General features: G+C 35.8%; 1 protein-coding gene across 1 annotated transcript in view; it reads right to left on the reverse strand.

Annotated features, from left to right (window-relative positions):
* Window positions 1–17635, reverse strand: part of C3H18orf63 (chromosome 3 C18orf63 homolog) — a 57463-nt gene extending 39828 nt beyond the window's left edge. Inside the window, exons 1-4 of the mRNA XM_056823580.1 lie at window positions 17342–17635; window positions 15372–15539; window positions 13534–13612; window positions 10176–10232 (exon numbers count right to left, since the gene is read on the reverse strand). Coding sequence (XP_056679558.1) covers window positions 10176–10232; window positions 13534–13612; window positions 15372–15523 — 288 coding nt within the window. The 5' untranslated portion in view covers window positions 15524–15539; window positions 17342–17635. The remainder of the gene's footprint in view (window positions 1–10175; window positions 10233–13533; window positions 13613–15371; window positions 15540–17341) is intronic.
* Between the last annotated feature and the right edge of the window lie 2185 nt (window positions 17636–19820).

The following is a 19820-nucleotide window of genomic DNA, read 5'->3' on the forward strand; positions in this document are numbered from 1 at the left end:
GAAAAGATATTACAAGCTGCCAAGAAAAAGTCATTCAGATACCATGGAACCACAGTGAGGATAACACAGGATCTGGCTGCATCCACACTGAAGGACTGAAAGGCATGGAATATGATATTCTGGAAAGCAAGGGAACTAGGTCTACAACCAAGAATCAACTACCCAGCAAAACTAACTATATTCTTATAGGGGAAAGTATGGTCATTCAACAAAATAGTAGAATTCCAAGAATTTGTAAAGAAAAGACCAGACCTGAATAGAAAATTCGATGCCCAAGCACAGAACTCAAGAGAATCATCAAAAGGTAATTAAAAAAAGAGGGGGAAAAGAAAAACAAAACAAAACAAACAAAAAAACCCTTTTTTTCCCCAAGAGACTCAATAAGTTAAAATGTTATATATCCCTATAAGAAAAGAGGTCATTGGTAACTCTTAAAAACTGTTGTTATCACCTGGGCAGCTAGAAGAATTACACTTAGAGGGAACAGTGACAAACTGTATAGGATGAAAGGACAAGACATAAATAGGTATATAGATATATGCACGCATAAATACATATACATATGTATATATATACATATATATGTATACAACTAGAGCTAAAAAAAGAGGTTAATACTAAAAGAAATGGGAAAAGAAACAAATGGGGGTAAATTTATATATCACAAAGAAGCTCATGGCGGGAGGGAGGAGAATATAAATCCACTGGAAGGGTAAAGAGGTTGGAGATAGGAAATACTCAAATCTTACGAGCATTGAAATTGACCAAAAGAGGGAAGAACAATCCAATCCATTGGGGCAGAGAATAGATTTGTGCCTTATAGGGGAGTAGAAGGTTAACAAACGGACTGGTGAGGAGGGAAGCAGTATAAGGGAGGGAAAGGGTGGGGGGTAGTTTTAGAAAGACTACAGGGAAAATAAGGGGGGGAACAAGATGGGAGGGGGGTCGAAAGGGAAGTAAAATAAGGGTGGGAACTAAGGGGACTGATTAAAAACAAACATTGGTGTAGAAGGACATAGTTAAAGAAGACAAGGCAGGACCAGGAGTAGAAATCAAAATGCTGGGAAATACACAGCTAGTAATCATAACTCTGAATGTGAATGGAATGAACTCACCCATAAAACGCAAGCGAATAGCTGAGTGGATTAGATTCCAAAATCCTACCATATACTGTCTGCAAGAAACACAAATGAGGAAGATAGATATGCATAGGGGGAAAGTAGGAGGATGGAGTCAAATCTATTGGCATCAACTGATAAAAGGAAGGCAGGAATCACAATCATGATATCTGACAAAGCCAAAGTAAAAATAAATCTAGTTAAAAGAGATAGGGAAGGTAATTACATCCTGATAAAAGGCAGTATAGACAATGAGGAAATATCAGTACTCAACATGTATGCACCAAATGGCATAGCATCCACATTTCTAAAGGAGAAACTAGTGGAACTCAAGGATCAAATAGATAGAAAAACTACTGGTGGGAGACCTGAACATTCCTCTATCCGAACTAGATAAATCAAACCAAAAAATAAATAAGAAAGAGGTAAGAGAATTAAATGAAATCTTAGAAAAATTAGAGTTAGACATGTGGAGAAAAATAAATAGGGACAAAAAGGAATACACCTTCTTTTCATCAGCACAAGGTACATTCACAAAAATTGACCAAGTAATAGGGCATAAAAACATTGCAATCAAGTGCAAAAGAGCAGAAATAATAAATGCATCCTTCTCAGATCACAATGCAATGAAAATAATTAGTAAGACCACATGGAGAGGTAAATAAAAAATTAATTGGAAATTAAACAATATAATTCTCCAAAACTGGTTAGTTAAAGAACAAATCGTAGCAATAATTAATAACTTCATTGAAGAAAATGACAATGATGACACATCCTTTCAAAACCTATGGGATGCAGCCAAAGCAGTACTCAGGGAGAAATTTATATCCTTGAGTTCATATATTAACAAATTAAGAAGGGCAGAGGTCAATGAATTGAGCATGCAAATTAAAAAACTAGAAAGTGAACAAATTAAAAATCCTCATATGAAGACTAAATTAGAGATCCTAAAAGTCAAAGGAGAAATTAATAAACTTGAAAGCCAAAGAACTATTGATTTAATAAATAAGACTAGAAGCTGGTACTTTGAAAAAACAAATAAAATAAACAAAGTACTAGTCAATCTAATTTAAAAAAGGAAAGAATTAAATCAAATTGACAGTATCCAAGATGAAAAGGGAGACATCACCTCTAATGAAGAGGAAATTAAAGCAATCGTTAAAAACTATGATGCCCAATTATATGGCAACAAATATAGCAATATAGGTGATATGGATGAATACTTAAAAAATATAAACTGCCTAGATTAACAGAGGAAGAAATAAATTACCTAAACAACCCCATATCAGAAAAAGAAATTGAACAAGCCATCAAAGAACTCCCTAAGAAAAAATCCCCAGGTCCAGATAGATTCACAAATGAATTATATCAAACATTTGTAGAATAACTAATCCCAATACTATATAAACTATTTGACAGAATAAGCAAAGAAGGAGTTCTACTAAATTCATTTTACAACACAAACATGGTACTGATCCCAAAGTCAGGCAGGTCAAAAACAGAGAAAGAAAACTATAGACCAATCTCCTTAATGAATATAGATGCAAAAATCTTAAATAGGATACTAGCAAAAAGATTCCAGCAAGTCATCAGAAGGGTCATTCACTATGACCAAGTAGGATTCATACCAGTAATGCAAGCATGGTTCAATATTAGGAAAACCATCCACATAATTGACCATATTAATAAGCAAACTGACAAAAATCACATGATTATCTCAATAGATGCAGAAAAAGTCTTTGATAAAATACAACACCCATTCCTACTGAAAACACTAGAAAGTATAGGAATAGAAGGGCCTTTCCTAAAAATAATAAAAAGTATATATCTAAAACCATCAGCAAACATCATCTGCAATGGGGATAAACTAGAAGCCTTCCCAATAAGATCAGGAAAGAAAACAGGATGCCCATTATCACCTGTATTATTTAACATTGTACTAGAAACACTAGCAGTAGCAATTAGAGAAGAAAAAAAATTGAAGGTATTAAAATTGGCAATGAGGAGACTAAGCTATCTCTCTTTGCGGATGATATGATGGTTTACTTAAAGAATCCTAGAGAATCAACCAAAAAGCTAGTTGAAACAATCAACAATTTTAGCAAAGTTGCAGGATACAAAATAAACCCGCATAAGTCATCAGCATTTCTATATATCTCCAACCCATTTCAGCAGCAAGAATAAGAAAGAGAAATTCCATTTAAAATCATCCTAGACAATATACAATACTATGATAGAGACATGAAGAGAGAGAGGTTTTGCAAGACTTGTGGACCAAGATGCAAGAATGCAAGAACCAGGGTTCCAATGAAATGTCCCAAGTTGTTGGCAGTTGAGCTGACAGGGGGAGGAGACTGCCCAGAACTAGAGAAACCCCCAAAACTAAGTCTGCCTCACAAAAGTCTTTGAGTCAGCTTCAAACCTCCAGGGAGAGAGGGTATGTCTCAGTCAGAGACAAAGTCCCCTCCCCCTTGCATCTTGGTCCACAAGTCCTGCAAAACCTTTCTATCTTCATGTCTCTATCACAATACTTAGGAATCTATCTGCCTAGACAAACACAGGAACTATATGAATACAACTACAAAACACTCTCCACACAATTAAAACTAGATCTAAACAATTGGAAAAACATTGATTGCTCATGGGTGGGACATGCTAACATAATAAAAATGATAATCCTACCCAAATTAATTTACTTATTTAGTGCCATACCCATTGAACTACCAAAAAACTTTTTTACTGAATTATAAAAAAAATAAAAAAGTTGATTTTGTAGAACAAAAGATCAAGGATATCCAGGGAAATCATTAAAAAAATGCAAAGGAAGGAGGACTTGCAGTCCCAGATCTCAAACTATACTATAAAGCAGTGGTTATCAAAACAATTTGGTACTGGCTAAGAGAGAGAAAGGAGGATCAGTGGAATAGTCTAGTAGTAGTCCCTCAGTAACCGAGGATGACGATTGTCTTTGTGCGCTTTTATCTATGGTGTATAGATGAGTGTGCACAAAGACACTTGTGCGTGAAGGAGATTTAAGTGGAAAAGTCATTGCACAGAGACAGTCCCACTCTCAGCGTTGGAAGCCTGGGTCCAATGGCACGAAAAATCTTTACACCTAGAGACTTCCTCAGCTGTATGGGATGGCCGTGTTGTCTTTTGTGCTCCAACACGCCCTAAGCACTCCACAGTGCTTTGCTGCGTCACCATCTAAGCCGTTGAACCTTCTTGTTGGTTTCTTCCACCTGTTCCGCCAAAGCAGTCTTCACATGCTGGGTGAGCAAAGCCTTAGTTCACCAGGGGTCTATGACCCAATGGATACCCTCACAAGGTTTGGTCGGCCTGTCGAAGCCGTTGCCCGGAGTGTGGCCACTGCCGCATGCTAGCAGCTACTGGGAGCCACAAGTGAGAGCTGGGTGTCAGGTGAGGGTCAGAGGTTGGAGAGCTGCCCTATAGGGCATGACAAGCCCTCCATACCAGAGATACTACCCCTCCCTGAGCACCATAGACTTGGGGTAAATGACCTCAGCAAGACAGTTTATGATAAGCCCAATGATCCCAGTTTGGGGGACCAAAACCCACTATTTGATAAAAACTGCTGGGAAAATTGGAAGACAGTATGGGAGAGATTAGGTTTAGATAAACATCTCATACCCTAGACCAAGATAAACTCAGAATGGGTGAATGACCTGAATATAAAGAAGGAAACTATAAACAATTTAGGGGAATATAGAATAGTGTACTTGTCAGATCTTTGGGAAAGAAAAGACTTTAAAATCAAGCAAGAGCTAGAAAAAAATCATAAAATATAAAATCAATAATTTTGATTACATCAAATTAAAAAGGTTTTATACAAACAAAACTAATGCATCCAAAATTAGAAGAGAAGCAACAAATTGGGAAACAATCTTCATTACAAAAACCTCTGACAAAGGTCTAATTACTCAAATTTATAAAGAACTAAACCAATTGTACAAAAGATCAAGCCATTCTTCAATTGATAAATGGGCAAGGGACATGAATAGGCAATTTTCAGTTAAAGAAATCAAAACTACTAATAAGCACATGAAAAAGTGTTCTAAATGTCTTATAATCACAGAGATGCAAATCAAAAGAACTCTGAGATATCACCTCACACCTAGCAGATTGGCTAACATGACAGCAAAGGAAAGTAATGAATTCTGGAGGGGAAGTGGCAAAGTCGGGATATTAATGCATTGCTGGTGGGGTTGTGAATTGATCCAACCATTCTGGAGGACAATTTGGAACTATGCCCAAAGGGAGATAAAAGACTGTCTGCCCTTTGATCCAGTCATAGCACTGCTGGGTTTGTACCCCAAAGAGGTAGTAAGAAAAAAGATATGTACAAGAATATTCATAGCTGTGCTCTTTGTGGTGGCCAAAAATTGGAAAATGAGGGGTTGCCCTTCAATTGGGGAATGACTGAACAAACTGTGGTATATATTGGTGATGGGATACTATTTTGTGCTCAAAGGAATAATAAAGTGGAGGAATTCCATGGGGATTGGAACAAATTCCATGGAATTGATGCAGAGTGAGAGGAGCAGAACCAGGAAAACACTGTACACAGAGACTAATTAATACACTGTGGTACAATTGAATGTAATGGATTTCTCCATTAGTGGCAATGCAATGACCCTGAACAACCTGGGGGAATCTATGTGAAAAACCACTATCCACATCCAGAGGAAACACTGTGGGAGTAAAAACACCAAAGAAAAACAACCGCTTGAATACATGGGTCGAAGGGATGTGGCTGAGGATGTAGACTCTAAATGAACATCCTAGTGTAAACAACAACATGGAAATAGGTTCTGATCAAGGACACCAGTAATACCCATTGAAATTAGGCTATGGGAAGTTGGCTGTGGGAAGGGTGGGTGAACGGGAGGGAGGGAAACAATGTGATTATTGTAACCAAGGAATAATGTTCTAAATTGACTAAATAAACTAATTCAAATGGAAGGAAAAAAAAAAGAAATGTATTCTGAATTCAATATCAAAAATCAAAAATAAATAAAAAATGCTGCTTTTGCTTATGCAATGTTCTCCTGGTTCTACTCATTCCACTCTTCATTATTTCATGCAAATCCTTTCCATGTTTTTCTAAAATCAACCAGTTCATCATTTCTTAAAGTGCATTAGTATTCCATCACAATCATATATCACAAATTGTTTAGCCATCCTCCAATTCATGGGCATTCCCTCAATTTCTAGTTCTTTGCCACCACAAAGAATCCTACTATAAATAATTTAGAACATAAAGGTTCTTTTTCTTTTTTCCAATCACCCTGGGAAACAGATCTAATGGTGGTATTTCTGGGTCAAAGGATGTAAACAATTTTATAACTCTTTGAGCATAATTACAGATTGCTCTCTACAATAGTTGGACCAGTTCATAGTTCCACCGATAGTATGTTAGTGTCCCCATTTTTCTATTTCCCCTTCAACATTTGCCATTTTTACCTTTTATTATTTTAGTCAATCTGATATTTGTGAGATGATATCTCAGTGTTATTTTAATTTGCATTTCTCTAATCCATAATGATTTGAAGAACATTTTATATGACTATATATAGCTTTGATTTCTTCATCCAAAAACCTACCTATTCATATCTTTTGATCATTTATCAATTGAGGAATGACTCATTCTTATAAATTTGGCAATGTTCTCCATATATTTGAGATGAGACCTTTATTTGAGAAACTGTCTATAAAATTTTGCCCCTAATTTTCTGCTTTCCTTCTAATCTTGACTATATTGGGGGGGTTGTATAAATATTCTTCTAATATGCTATTTCCCTTTATGTCTCCATTTTGTATCCATTTCAACTTTATTTTGGTAAATGGATATTGTTCTATACCTAGTTTCTGCTAGACTGCTTTCAGTTTTCCCAATAATTTTTTACCAAATAGTGAATTCTTATCCCAAAAGCTTGAATCTTTACATTTGTCAAACACAAGATTACTATAATCACTTACTACTGTGTGTTTTATGTATACTCTGTCCTACTGAGTCACCTTTCTGTTTCTTAGCATCAAATAGTTTTGATCACTACTGCCTTATGATAAAGTTTATAATCTGGTACTTCTAAACTTACTTCCTTTTTGTTTTTTCTTTAATTTCTTTGATATTTTTGACCTTTTGTTCTTTTAAATGGATTTACTATTTTTTTCTAGCTCAATCATTTTTGGTCATTTAACTTCTCTTGACTAATGGGAGTGGAGTGGGTAGAGAAGGAGAATCAGTAGTAGAGTTATATTTCATTTATTAAATTAATTCTGTCACGCTTTCGTATATTCAGAAATATTTTTCTATTTAGACATTTATTTTAAATTCTTTGTCTCATAACTTCTTAATGAAAAGCAATGAAATTCTTACCTTTTGTTTAGTAAATATTGTAAAGTTCTTTCAGAACATCTTGGCGAGTTATCAGAATGGTAACATCCCCTTATTTATGCCCCTAATGGATAGATAGTGGCTTTGGAGTCAAGAAAATTTAAGTTTAAATATCCCCATTGTCATGTTAGCTGTGTTACCCTTGGCAAATAATTTAAACTTCTCTCACTTTCAATTTACTGATGTGTAAAATAGGAATATTAACACCTACCTCATGGGACTGTTTTGAGGATATGATATTTTATAACACAGTAATATAAGGAAAAGGTTTTTGCAAACTTTAAATTTTTATGTAATATTCCAGTAAATAGTTTTAAGTTATTAAGCTTAAAACTACAGTAAGGCTTTGGGAGCATTGTGTTAGCTGCTGTTATCTATTAGTTCCTTATAAGAAATTGTTTTCCAGCAAGAAGCGAGGAAGAATATTTCTAAGGAGGAAAAACTCTTGAGGAAAAGAGATCCTACATTCTTAATCTTCTTAATACAATATACCCCTTTTGCAAGAAGGTGAAACCAGAAGTGTTTTAGAACCAACTTGAACAGGCTGGGAAGAGTTGATTTATAAAATTTCCATGTGAGCATTTGCACCATGGAAATTAGCAAACTCCAAATCAGAGTTTGATTTGTTGTTTTGCCGATTGTCGAGACTTAATAAAATAATGGAGTTAATAATGCAGCTTAAACTTAAAAGTATGTCAAGCATATTTTTAAAAGTAAGCCAGTTGTTAAACATTTACCAGCACACTCTTCTCAAAACAATACTTTTAGATGCATAAAATAGGATACATAGGATTACAAAGGAAATCAATTATAGAATTTTTAATATATAGTTATCAAAAATTTTTTAAAAACCAAGTTCACAGATCCCAGGTTAGGAACCCCATTTATGGCTTTAGAAGGATAGCATAGGACCTTGACCTCAGGTTCTAGTTTCAGATCAATAATGTTCTTTGGTAAAGGTGAACAACAAGAAGCCTTTCTTGAATAAACTCAGCTAAAATTTACTTTGGCTACACTAAGATATTTCTGATCACTCAAACTCTACTAGTTAGGTCAAGTACCCCAAAGTCATTCAAAGTGTTATGAATATAATGAGACCACAGTCAGCCCCAAGTCTTAGATGCCTCAAAATTAAAAAATTAAGTATTTAAATAATTCTTTACTATGTGCCAGGCAAAAAAAATGTAAGAGATGGAAACAATGCTCAGAAGGATGTCTCTAGCCTGGCAATGGAAATAATGAATGCTAAAGTGGTTTGGCAATGTCAGAGTTCCAAGGATGCATAGATTAGTTTTTGTACTCTGGGCATTTACTAGTTAGTCTATGAATATGGAGGCTGCCTCACGTAGCTATGTTTTTACTTGCCTGGATACATTATTGTTCCACAATGGAGATGTACACTAAGATGAGAATCAAAATTATTGGTCTCACATGCAGTTCTATAAAAACAGTTTATAAAAAGGGGAATTAGAAGAACAGGGAGCATATTACCAATAAATTTATGGATAGAAGAATTTATTAAAAAAACAAGAGATAGAAAGCATTGTGAGATATAAAATGGATAATTTTTAAACATTCAATTAAAAAGGGTTTGTACAAATAAAAAGCCAATGTATCCAAAATTAGAAGTAAAGCAATACATTGGGAAAAAATAATTTTATAGACAGTTTCTCAGAAGTATAATATCCAAAATAAATAGAGAGAATATTGTCAAATTTATAAGAATATGAGCCATTTCCCAACTTATAAATGGTCAAAAGATATGAACAGATAGTTTTTGGATGAAGAAATCAAATCTACATATAATTATATAAAATGCTCTAAATCATTATTGATAATTAAAGTAATGCAAATCAAAATAAAACTGAGATATCATCCCATAGGTTGGCTAAAATGAAAGAAGGGCAAAATGGCACAAGTTGGAGGGGATGTGGAAAAACGGGAACACTAAATACATGGTTGGTGGAACTATAAACCAATCCAACCATTTTGGACAGCAATCTGGAATTATGCTCAAATAGTTATAAAACTGTGTATATCTTTTGACCCAGCAATATCACTATTAGGTTTATTTCCTAAGGTGATTGGGGGAAAAGGAAAAGAATCTATATATTCTAAAATATTTATAGCAGCTCTCTTTGTGGTAGCAAAACACTAGAAATTGAACGGATGCCCATCAATTGGGGAATGGCTAAAGAAGTTGTAATATATGATCATGGTGGATTACTACTACAGCATATGAAATTATTAGCAGGTTAATTTTTTAAGAAACATGTTAAGCTCTACATGAAATGATGAAGTATAAAATGAGCAGAACCAGGAGAATATCATATACAGCAACAAAATATTGTTTGAAGAATGACTTGTGTATGCCTATCTCCAGAGAAAGAATTGATAAAAAGAAACAAGCATGATAAAATTTTATGCAGGCATATATCTTTTTGTCAAATGATGCCTTCTCTAGTGTGAGGTAAGGAGGGAGGGAATTACCTAGGAATTTTAATATAACATACAAACAAATAAATTAATTAATTTAAAATTAAAAAGATATCCGCAGTTTTGTTCACTATAAGTAGTAGCAAAATGAAACATGTCAATTTAATAATTATTGAGTATTGCAAAAAATTTTACAAACCTACCTTAGCTCCATGTTTTTCTGTATAGGCCTGAAGTTTTCCTGATTTGTAAAATGGTATCTAAAAAGATCCATATATTTTTTTTAATTTATTAAAATTTAATAAATATAATATTAAGTAATTTCAATACACAAAAAATGAAAGTAATATATAAAGTACAGATTCAAGTCTTCCTAACAAGTGTCCTTGAACAGAGGTAATCTTTTTGCTTAGATATGAAGGCACAATAAAGAAATAGTAGAAATGGTAATTAGAAAAAGGTTTCATTCTTCTATTAATCCCTAAGTTATAAATTTTATTATGATACTAAGCTAGTGACATTCTCTTTTAAATATCTATTATATCATTTTAAAAATCAAAGATGGGAGAGTCAAAACTTCTCAGCAACATGATAAAAAGTATAGGCAGGAAGAAGAGTTTGAAGTTTAGGGGTTTGTTTTTTTAATATTTATGAGATAGGTAAAATATTGTATGTATGAATATGAAGTTTTATAAATTTTTAAACAATTATAAATTATAATTTTTATTATTCCCTTTAGCTTACTATCTGCACATTATGATATATCACTTTGGATTATACTGCTTCCTAATTAGTCCAACAAACATCCACCCTTTTCTTCTAACTGGGCCAAGACAGAGGTTCTAGCCTGGTTCTACCTAGCTTTTGCACCTTCAGTCAATGTACCACTGAATGGTTTATAATTTTATCTCTACTTGCTCAATTCCTTCTTCCTTTCAGCTCCTTTATTCACTGCTATAGACTAACAATATAGAGACTCCTCCCCATCTCAACCAACTGATCTGCCTAATAATGCAGAGTCCCTAACTATTGTTAGAGAGGCAACATTATATAATAAACTGTGCATGAACACAGTAAAAAGTAGATAATTTGATCCATTACTGTAACAACTATTTGTTGTCCTTGGATAAGAGACTTACAGTCTGGTCTAAATGGTTATCTCAACATTGCAGTTTTGCCTAAAGTTTTGTCTCACCTCTTTCACAATTGTAAAAGTATTGGTTCATTTTCCCTTGTCTCAGTCCTTGAACAAGGCATATCTGATTCTGATAACAGCTTCAAACTCAAATATTCCCCCAGAACACTGCTCCCCTGCTGTTCCCTTAAACAACTCCTTCCTCTATCCTGTGAAAGGTTACTTATCTATCTTAAATTGCCACAGAAATGCTGCTAAGTAGATCTGAAAATTAGAAATATTAAATTTTTATTGTATGAATTTGATGCTGCTAGTGGTTTCCTTAGGTACTTTTTGTTTTCAGTTTGGCCTATCATTATCAGATCCCTGTTGCCTGGTGTGCCTCTCCAAAGGGGTCCCAATCCTCTTAGGAGAGAAAATTTCTTGACACCATCATGACAGAAATTTGCATTTTAAACAACTTCTATTGATTTCCACTTTTCCTATACTTTAGACTCTACATTTATATGTTAAAAGATAATTTCTGATCATTTAACCTATGAGTTCTCTAAATTTACAGTCACTTTTTAGGAAGATGAAATAGTTCTTCATAAACAATTCTTGGACAAAATTTTTGGAAATTATAGATGTCAAAGCTTAAAAATAAAAAGAACTATGGTTGCCCTGCTCCCAGCCTGCTGATACCTGTTCATTCTGCAGGCCTCTAGATCCTAAGACTTGCAAGTGAAACTGGAAAAAGAAGCATTTTCTAATATGTCATAATCAAGGAAACCCCTTTCAATTAAATTTCCTAAATCTGAGAGATAAGTTTTCTTTCGGAGACTATTACTATTTATAACAATAAAAAAGATATCTAGACTACCTGAAATGGCAATGAATATATCTTCCTTATATACAATATATGTTTACTGAAGTATATAACTATAATGCTCAGTAAAAGAAACTTAGTTTGTATTTTCTTATTCAATCCAAGTTGGACTCATAAAAAACAACTTTTTACATGATTACAAAATCATTTTTATTTCAAAATAAGTTAATTGTTGTTTTATATGCAAAGAAAATATTTTTTTTTGTTTTAATGTTTTAAAATTTATTTTTCTTCTGGTAGCTAAACACTAAATTAAAGAAGAACCTTTCATTTTTCCAGAAAGGAAAATGAGTACAATTGATAAAAAAAAATTTTGAGGAAAAAAAAATCTGTTTTATATTCCAATACTAGGATATTGTAAAGAAAAATCAACTTCCATATCATGAAATTTGGAGATGAACAATACAGAAACATCTCTGCAGTGTACTTTAATTTATTCTAAAAGCAAAAGTTCTTAATCTAAGGTCTATGGAGTTGGTTGCTTTCTTTTTTGACATTTATGTTAATTATATTTTCATATAATTGGGTTTTGTTGTAATACTGTGGATTTTATTGTATCTGTTTAAAAACATTATTCTGAGAAGGGACCTATGGGCTTCCTCAGACTGCAAATATATGTGTGTGTGTGTGTGTGTATGTATGCTATATTTGACACCGAAAAGGTAACAAAATTGAATCTCTGTTTTGAGAATAACTATATCTCAATTCCAAAGCATGTGTTTATCATTTTGGCCACATTTTCATGATCATGTAGTTGAGATTTACTGGTTCACCTATATCTGAAAACTTATCAATTGTACAACTCTAAAGAGACAATAATAAAGTATGATTTGGGTGTCCTAGAATTACTTTGTGGTTTGTGGAACACTAAGGCTTCAATTGTGATATAAAATATTAAGAAATAATGAATATCCTGGAATTAATTTTTGGACTAACTAGAACAGAAGACCTATTCAGTTTTCCTTACACAGAAAGACTTACTCCATTTTGGGGATGAAGCTAGGTTCTCAGAAATAAGAGACTTTCATGTTTATAGTGCCAAAATTAAAAGTGGAAAGATCTTTGTTTAATTTAGTTAAGAGAAATATCTCTTTTTTTCACCTTTGACAAGATTAACAGGGTAGTAGTTAAAGAGGAAGTAATTGTTTTCTGGATAATATTTTCTCTGAAGTGTACTTGCATTAACATTACCATTTGGGAAATCAAAACCCCTAAATTTAAACTATGTTTAAATCTTTGTTTTACTTTGCTGTGGAATTTTGTCTTTAGAAATACTATAAAATGAAAATGGAAATTGTTTCAATCAAAGAAAATTCTGATTAGAGGGGTAAATTCACAAGCACAAAAGTTTGTACATTTAATAAATTATCTGGTGGATTTTGGCTAAAGTTCCAAGTATAGTTTTTTCTTCCACGGGATTATACTTAAATAAAAAGTAGTGATGATTCAAATTGCTTTTAGCTTCTAATTTAATCTAGCTCATTTGTAATTCTGACATATTTGGGGATAAGGGTAATAATTCAATATTATTAATTAAGAATAAAAAAATAGCACTGACCGTCATCACTACCCAAATCTGGCTTAATAGTCCAGGAACAGGTGATGTTAGAAGCTCTTGGTACATAAATAGCAATTGCCTAAGGAATGAAATGCATTAATTTTAAAGTAGACTTATTAATGTTTTACTTATTTTTATTTAATTTTGCAAATTTTAAAACCACTGTTTTCTTATTACTCAGTAAATTCCTTAAAGGCAAATATATTTTTGAATCAGCCACCAATTCCAAGCACAGTGCTTTGCTTATTCTACTATTCTACGAGATAATTACTGAATGAATGAATTATTAAATGGCTTGGTTAGTTACTAATAATGCAATTTGAAATTCTTCTTCCTACCCTTTTGTTTTCTTTTGCTCATCTAAGGCACCCAACTCTTTTTCAGACATTTTCCATACCTTTTTGGATTCCCAAATGTATCCCAAGTATGGAAATGAGAAATACCCAATAGGTAGGTGATTAAATTAGATCACATATTTAAAGCTGGAAAGAACTTTAAAGGTTTAGCCTAATTTTCTCATTTTGCAGAGTAAGAAACTGAGACTCAAGGAAGTTAAAAAATATTCTCAGGGTCATGGAGTTAGTAAGTAGCAAAGCTATGATGAAAACCAGTTCTTTGATTCTAAATCCAGTTATCTTTCCACTGTACCATGTAGTCTCCAAGACTTGTTCAAAGTAATGAGAAGCAGTGTCTAGAATTCAGGTTTCTTGAGTCTTTTTACAATTCCTATTCCTCTAATACTCTTTGCTGAGCTAACTTCAAGGAACTAGCCCCAGAATATCCCCTACTTGAGAAGAGACGATCCTTAAGGACAAGGACAAGGACAAAGATTATTTCATTTTTGTGTACTGAGGCTTTTGGAGCATGACCAGATAAACTAACATAGAGATTCCCTGAAAAGCTTGCCTAGGTATGCCAGGATCTCCTAAGACTATACTCTCTGTCCTCTAACGTGGGTGATTGGCTATTTAAATCCATTACAGATTTAAAAACTGGTCAGCCTGAAATAATCCCTCTTTTTCTGGTTTATGCTTTTTCCCACAGTTCATTTCAATGTGGATGCCATGAACTGAACTAGTAAGAAAGAAAAGATTTCAGGAATTCCCCTGTTTTCCCTCTCTTTTACAGCAGTGTCTCTGAGAAATGGATCTGGAAATGTTTCTTTTTGTTTCATTTGTCCCTCTTAGTTTTAGGTGTAGGCAGTTATCCCCCGGAGATCAAGAGTTCTAGCCACAGTGATCTTTGAGCCAAGATTGCAGGCCCGGTGTTACAAGCTGCCAGCCAGTTCAACAGGGAAGCCCTAGAGAAGTCCAGGTGCCTAAGACTTTAGCACAAGAGGGATCTGGATTTAGAACTGGCACTCAAAGAAATAAAATGAGGCAGCACAGTACAGTGGACATAGAGCTGGCCTGGAGTCAAGTAGATCTGGGGCTAAGTAGAGACTCTAACATGTGCTGGCTCTGTAACATTAGGCAAGTCACTGCTTGGTGAACCAGGAAACTCTTTATGACTATATATTGGAGAGCAGTTTTCATTCTGAAAGTAGTTTTGACTTCAAGGATCCTCCTGAAAGTTTCTTAGGGACCCTCAGGAGTCTTTGGACCACACCAAAAACCTAGAGGAAGTTCCTTTAGAGATGTTAGAATAGAGTCTATGACTGAATTATTGAAAGGCATAGACAAAACTCATACCAAATTTGGGTTGTAACTATGAGACCACAGTGCCACTGAAATGCTGAAATGTTATAGAGGTTAAATATTTTATTTGTAAATTTCATATTTGTAAAATACCATCTCATTAAGAAACATAAACCCCAAAGATCACAAATGCTTTTTTACCTGCACATTTTCAACTGTGTGCTTCTAATCTCTGTCTCTGCCACTTGGTTACTTAGTACTACCTTAACAGCACAAAGCTTTTGTAGATCTGGAGGGCTGATGAAGAACAGGGACTCTTTCCCAGAGACACTCATATTTTCTGCTGACTGCATCAGTGAGCAACCTAGTCTTTTAAAATGAGAAAAGTAGTAAACTACCTGATCAACAACAGGAAGAACCAAAATTCTAGAAATGTATGGTTACTTCTATTCACAATATTATGTTGGTATAAAGCCAACTAGAAAGTTAATAAAATTCAGAGTTCAATATTGAAATTTTTTCTTTAAACTTTTCACTGAAAGTTCAGAATCTTAATAATACAAAATCAATCAAAGAAATTTTAATGTATGTGAAAAGATTAAAGTCTTATAGTTATTTACTATATACTAAACAATGATTAATGAACAAAGGGTAAGCTTAGTTTGTGAGACCTACTTCTATAATTCTTTTTATTTTCTTCTCCATTTTGTTGTTCAGTCTTTTTTTTCAGTTCTGTCCTACTCTTTGTAACCACATTTAGGTTTTCTTGGCAAAGATACTGGAGTGCTCGCCACTTCCTACTGTAATTAATTTTAAATATAGGCCAAAATTGCCTCATTCAAGGATTATGATAAATTTCCAATAGATTGAAACATGGGCACCTAGGTGGCATAACAGATAAATGGTTGGTTAGGAGTCAGGAAAACTTGACTTTATATCCTGCCTGAGATACTTACTAGGCATATGGTCTTAAGCAATTCGCTTAACCTTTCTTCAATTTCCTCATCTATAAAATGGGGGTATTAATTGTACCTACCTTATAGCATATTTAAATTTATTTGTAAATCTTAAAGTGTTATAAAATGGCTAGCTATTATTATTATTATTAGGACACCTATATGGCATAATAAATAGAAGACTGGGCCTTAAGTCTGGAAGATTCATCTTCCCAAGTTCAAATCTGGCCTCAAACATTTACTAGCTATGTGACCGTGGACAAAGTCATTTAACTCTCATCAAGTATTCATCTATAAAATAAGCTAGAGAAGGAAATGGCAAACTATTCCAGTATCTCTGCCAAGAAAACTTCAAATGAAGTCATGTAGACTTGATCAAGACTGAACAACAGCAAAAACATTATTATTATTCTGATAGCAGCCTGCACAGAACATTATTGCACAGGGCTACTTTAGGCGTTTCTTGGAAAATTATCACTCAGAAGCTTTCATATGACCTGAGAAGTTCAAGATCCCAATGTCTTTAAATTTTAACTAAAGTCCCATCTTCTACAAGAAGTTTTTCCCGGTCCTTTTTAATCTTATTGCCTTTCCTTTGAGTACTCCCAATTTATCCTATACATATCTTCTTTGTATATAATTCTTTAAATGTTGTCTTTTGCCATTAGACTGTGAGCTTTTTAGAGCAGACTCTTTTTGCCTTTCCTTCTATTCCCAAATAGTACAGTGCCAGTCATATGGTAGGTGCTTAATAAATGCTTGGTTTTGATGCAATGTTTTAATCTCCATAACCATAACCTAACCTAACACACACACACACATTTCAGATGCTTCAGGTCACCACTAGTCTCAAAAGAAATATATATATATATATATATATATATATATATATGAAGGCTTTTAATTTCAAATATTTAATTTCAGAAATGTCAATTTTCTGCCCCTATTTCTATGCCCATTATCACTGTGGTCAAGTGTGAAGGCTAAAGTTTGTTAGTTTGTTGTTAATTAACAGGTAAAATGCAAAATACTCTGAAAATATGCATCAAGGATGAGTCTTAAATCTCACAGCACTACCCTCACCACAATCCAAAGTAGACCTTTCCACAACTGCAGGGGGGGGGGGGGGGGGTGTTTGACCAATGAGGCACTGCCTTTGGCGGAGTAGAGGGGGGTACAGATTTCGGGAGCAGGAAGGAGATCCCAGAGGCTAACCTAGTGCAGCTCCTTCATTTCCGGAAGGAAAGAATTGAGGCCCAGTTAGGTGTGGGGACTGGCCTTGGGTCGCACAGCAGGACAGAGCAGCCACGACTAGAATCCGGGTCCTCAGATTCCGGATGCCAAATCCTCCCTGCTGCAAGAGCAAAGATGCTCCCCACCACCCCTACCCGTTCTCTTTAAGTCCGGCGGCCTTACACTTCCGTCTGGGAGAGAAAAGGACGAAGTCTGACAGGAACCTGCCAGCCTGAAGCCCAGAAGGGAACAAAAGCGCCACTGTGTAGCTACCAGAGCCCGCCCACGGCTCTGCGCATGCGCTCCCAAGCCAGGCTGGGTCTTCACAGGCTGACCGCGTGCCTTGCCTTCCCTGGACCTTCTAGACTGGGTTCCTGGGCTCAGAGACTCTTCCTGTTCTGCCCTGCCCACTGTGGTTGGGGCCAGGGCGACTTCTTTTTCCCTTCTCAGTAGTTTGACCATGGGAAAAGGGCAAGACATCTCTCTGTTTACTTTGATCTAGCCCTGGTTTGAAGTATGTCGTACTTCCTGTTTCCCTGGGAGTAATGGAGGGTCAAATTGCCCATGTAGCCCAGCCCATACCTGAAAAATAATTGGCTCCAAAACCCTACCCAGGGTGGCCATCCAGCCTCTCCTAGGAGAGTTCTCTCCCTGTGTGGTTTGGGGTAGAGATGTGGGAGAGGGGAGAACTTTCTCATTCCTAAGGCAACTAATTCTTCTTTTGAGTGGCCCTCATCAAACAAAAACAATTATTACTGTAGCATTTATATAAAGCTTTAAGATTTGCAAAAGGATGCATAACTGTTATACATCCTCACAACTCCATGCTTATAATCCCAGTTTTACTGATAAAGAAACTGAGGCTGAGAGAGGTTAAGTGATGACTTGTCCAGATTACAGAACTTCTACCTATTACTACAATTTGAAATAGAGTCAGCAAGAAGTGAGGTTCAGAGTAAGGGCCAGGGCTGAGGTAACTTGCTGGTCCAGGAGTTGGGAAGACTTGGATTCAAATGTAACCTAAGACACTAATGGTATGAAAGGCAAGTCTATTGTCAGCCTCCATTTCCTTTACAGTGATAATAATAACCAGTATCTATCAGGCAGGTTTGTCAGGAAATCAAATATTTATAAAGTGCTTAGCACAATACCTAGCACATAGTAGGTGCTCAGTAAATACTATTTACTTTCCTTCCCCACTCATGGCAACCTCTCAAACTACCCTATTAAACATAGTGAACATGAATGGAACTGCTCTAAACAAAATAATATCACTGATGTAGCCTAGGATTGCATTCCTCTACTGAAGTCCCTCTCTGATGTCTCAGTGCTCTATTGTTTCATATAGTGCTCTATTGTTTCATTGTGGTATAGAAGTGACCTTGGGTTCTTGAAAGCTAGACTAGGGGAATATAAATTTAGAAAGGTCCAACCGTGGTGGGAAAACTCTAGGCAAGGACCCCATAATTCTATCATGTATCTTCTGAGGTCCAATCTAAAAAAATATGGAGAAGCTCATCAGCAAGTTGACCATGGGGTGATTAATTTTTGGATCACAATAAATCCTGATTACTATCTGATCTCCAGTGTTAGCAGCCTACTTATTGAAGTTACCATGAAAGACATACTTTAATAATTCTGAATACTGACTTCCGGTTAAGATGGCGGCTTAGAGAAAGCTGAAGTTCAGATCTCCGGAAAACCCTTCCCGACCGATCTCAAACTAGAAGCTCCTAAGGCGCCGAAATTCAAAACGATCAACAGCACAGACCCTGGGAACCCTCCTCCTGGACCTGGACCCGGTTCAAAAGGTACGGCTCCCCTTAAAAGCCAGAACCCGAGATCACTCGGACCTCAGGGGTAGGAGCGCAGAGTCCAAGGCTCCCGGAAGCGGCAGCCGCGCCAGGCTCAGAGAGCAGGGTCTGAGGAACAACAACCCTCAGGGTCTTCTACCCAAGTCCCAGTCCGGGTGAAAGTTACTGCCTGGGGCTTCCGCTGCAAAGAGCTGGTCGGTCCTGGGGAAAGTTACTGCCTGGGGCCTCCGCTGCAGAGAGCTGGTCAAAACAACAGCAACCCTCAGGGCGGGCAAGACAGCCTCACGGGCTGGATCCTGCTATCCAAGTCTCAGTGAAAGTCTGTGCTCTCGGAGCTTGGGGAAGCGGCAGCCCATCCCCCCGCAGGCCGACGAAACAGCCTCACGGCCAGCGATTCTGAAGGCAACTTCCGGAAATCGAGCCAGGGGGAGAGTGTGGCCTCGTGGTCCGACCCTTCCATTCCAGTTCCAGTGAGGCATATTCAGTTTAACCCAGGGAAAGCTCATAGAACTATCTGCCCAGGACTAAAGCCCCTGAACACCAGAAAGAGACAAGAAAAACTAATCCTCCACATTCAGAGATGACAAACTCCACAGAACCACAGAAGCCCCAAAATACCAAGAAAAATAAGAAGAAAGGGGCGACTT

Source organism: Monodelphis domestica, chromosome 3 (genome assembly GCF_027887165.1).
Source record: "Monodelphis domestica isolate mMonDom1 chromosome 3, mMonDom1.pri, whole genome shotgun sequence".
Classification (NCBI taxonomy): Eukaryota; Metazoa; Chordata; class Mammalia; order Didelphimorphia; family Didelphidae; genus Monodelphis; species Monodelphis domestica.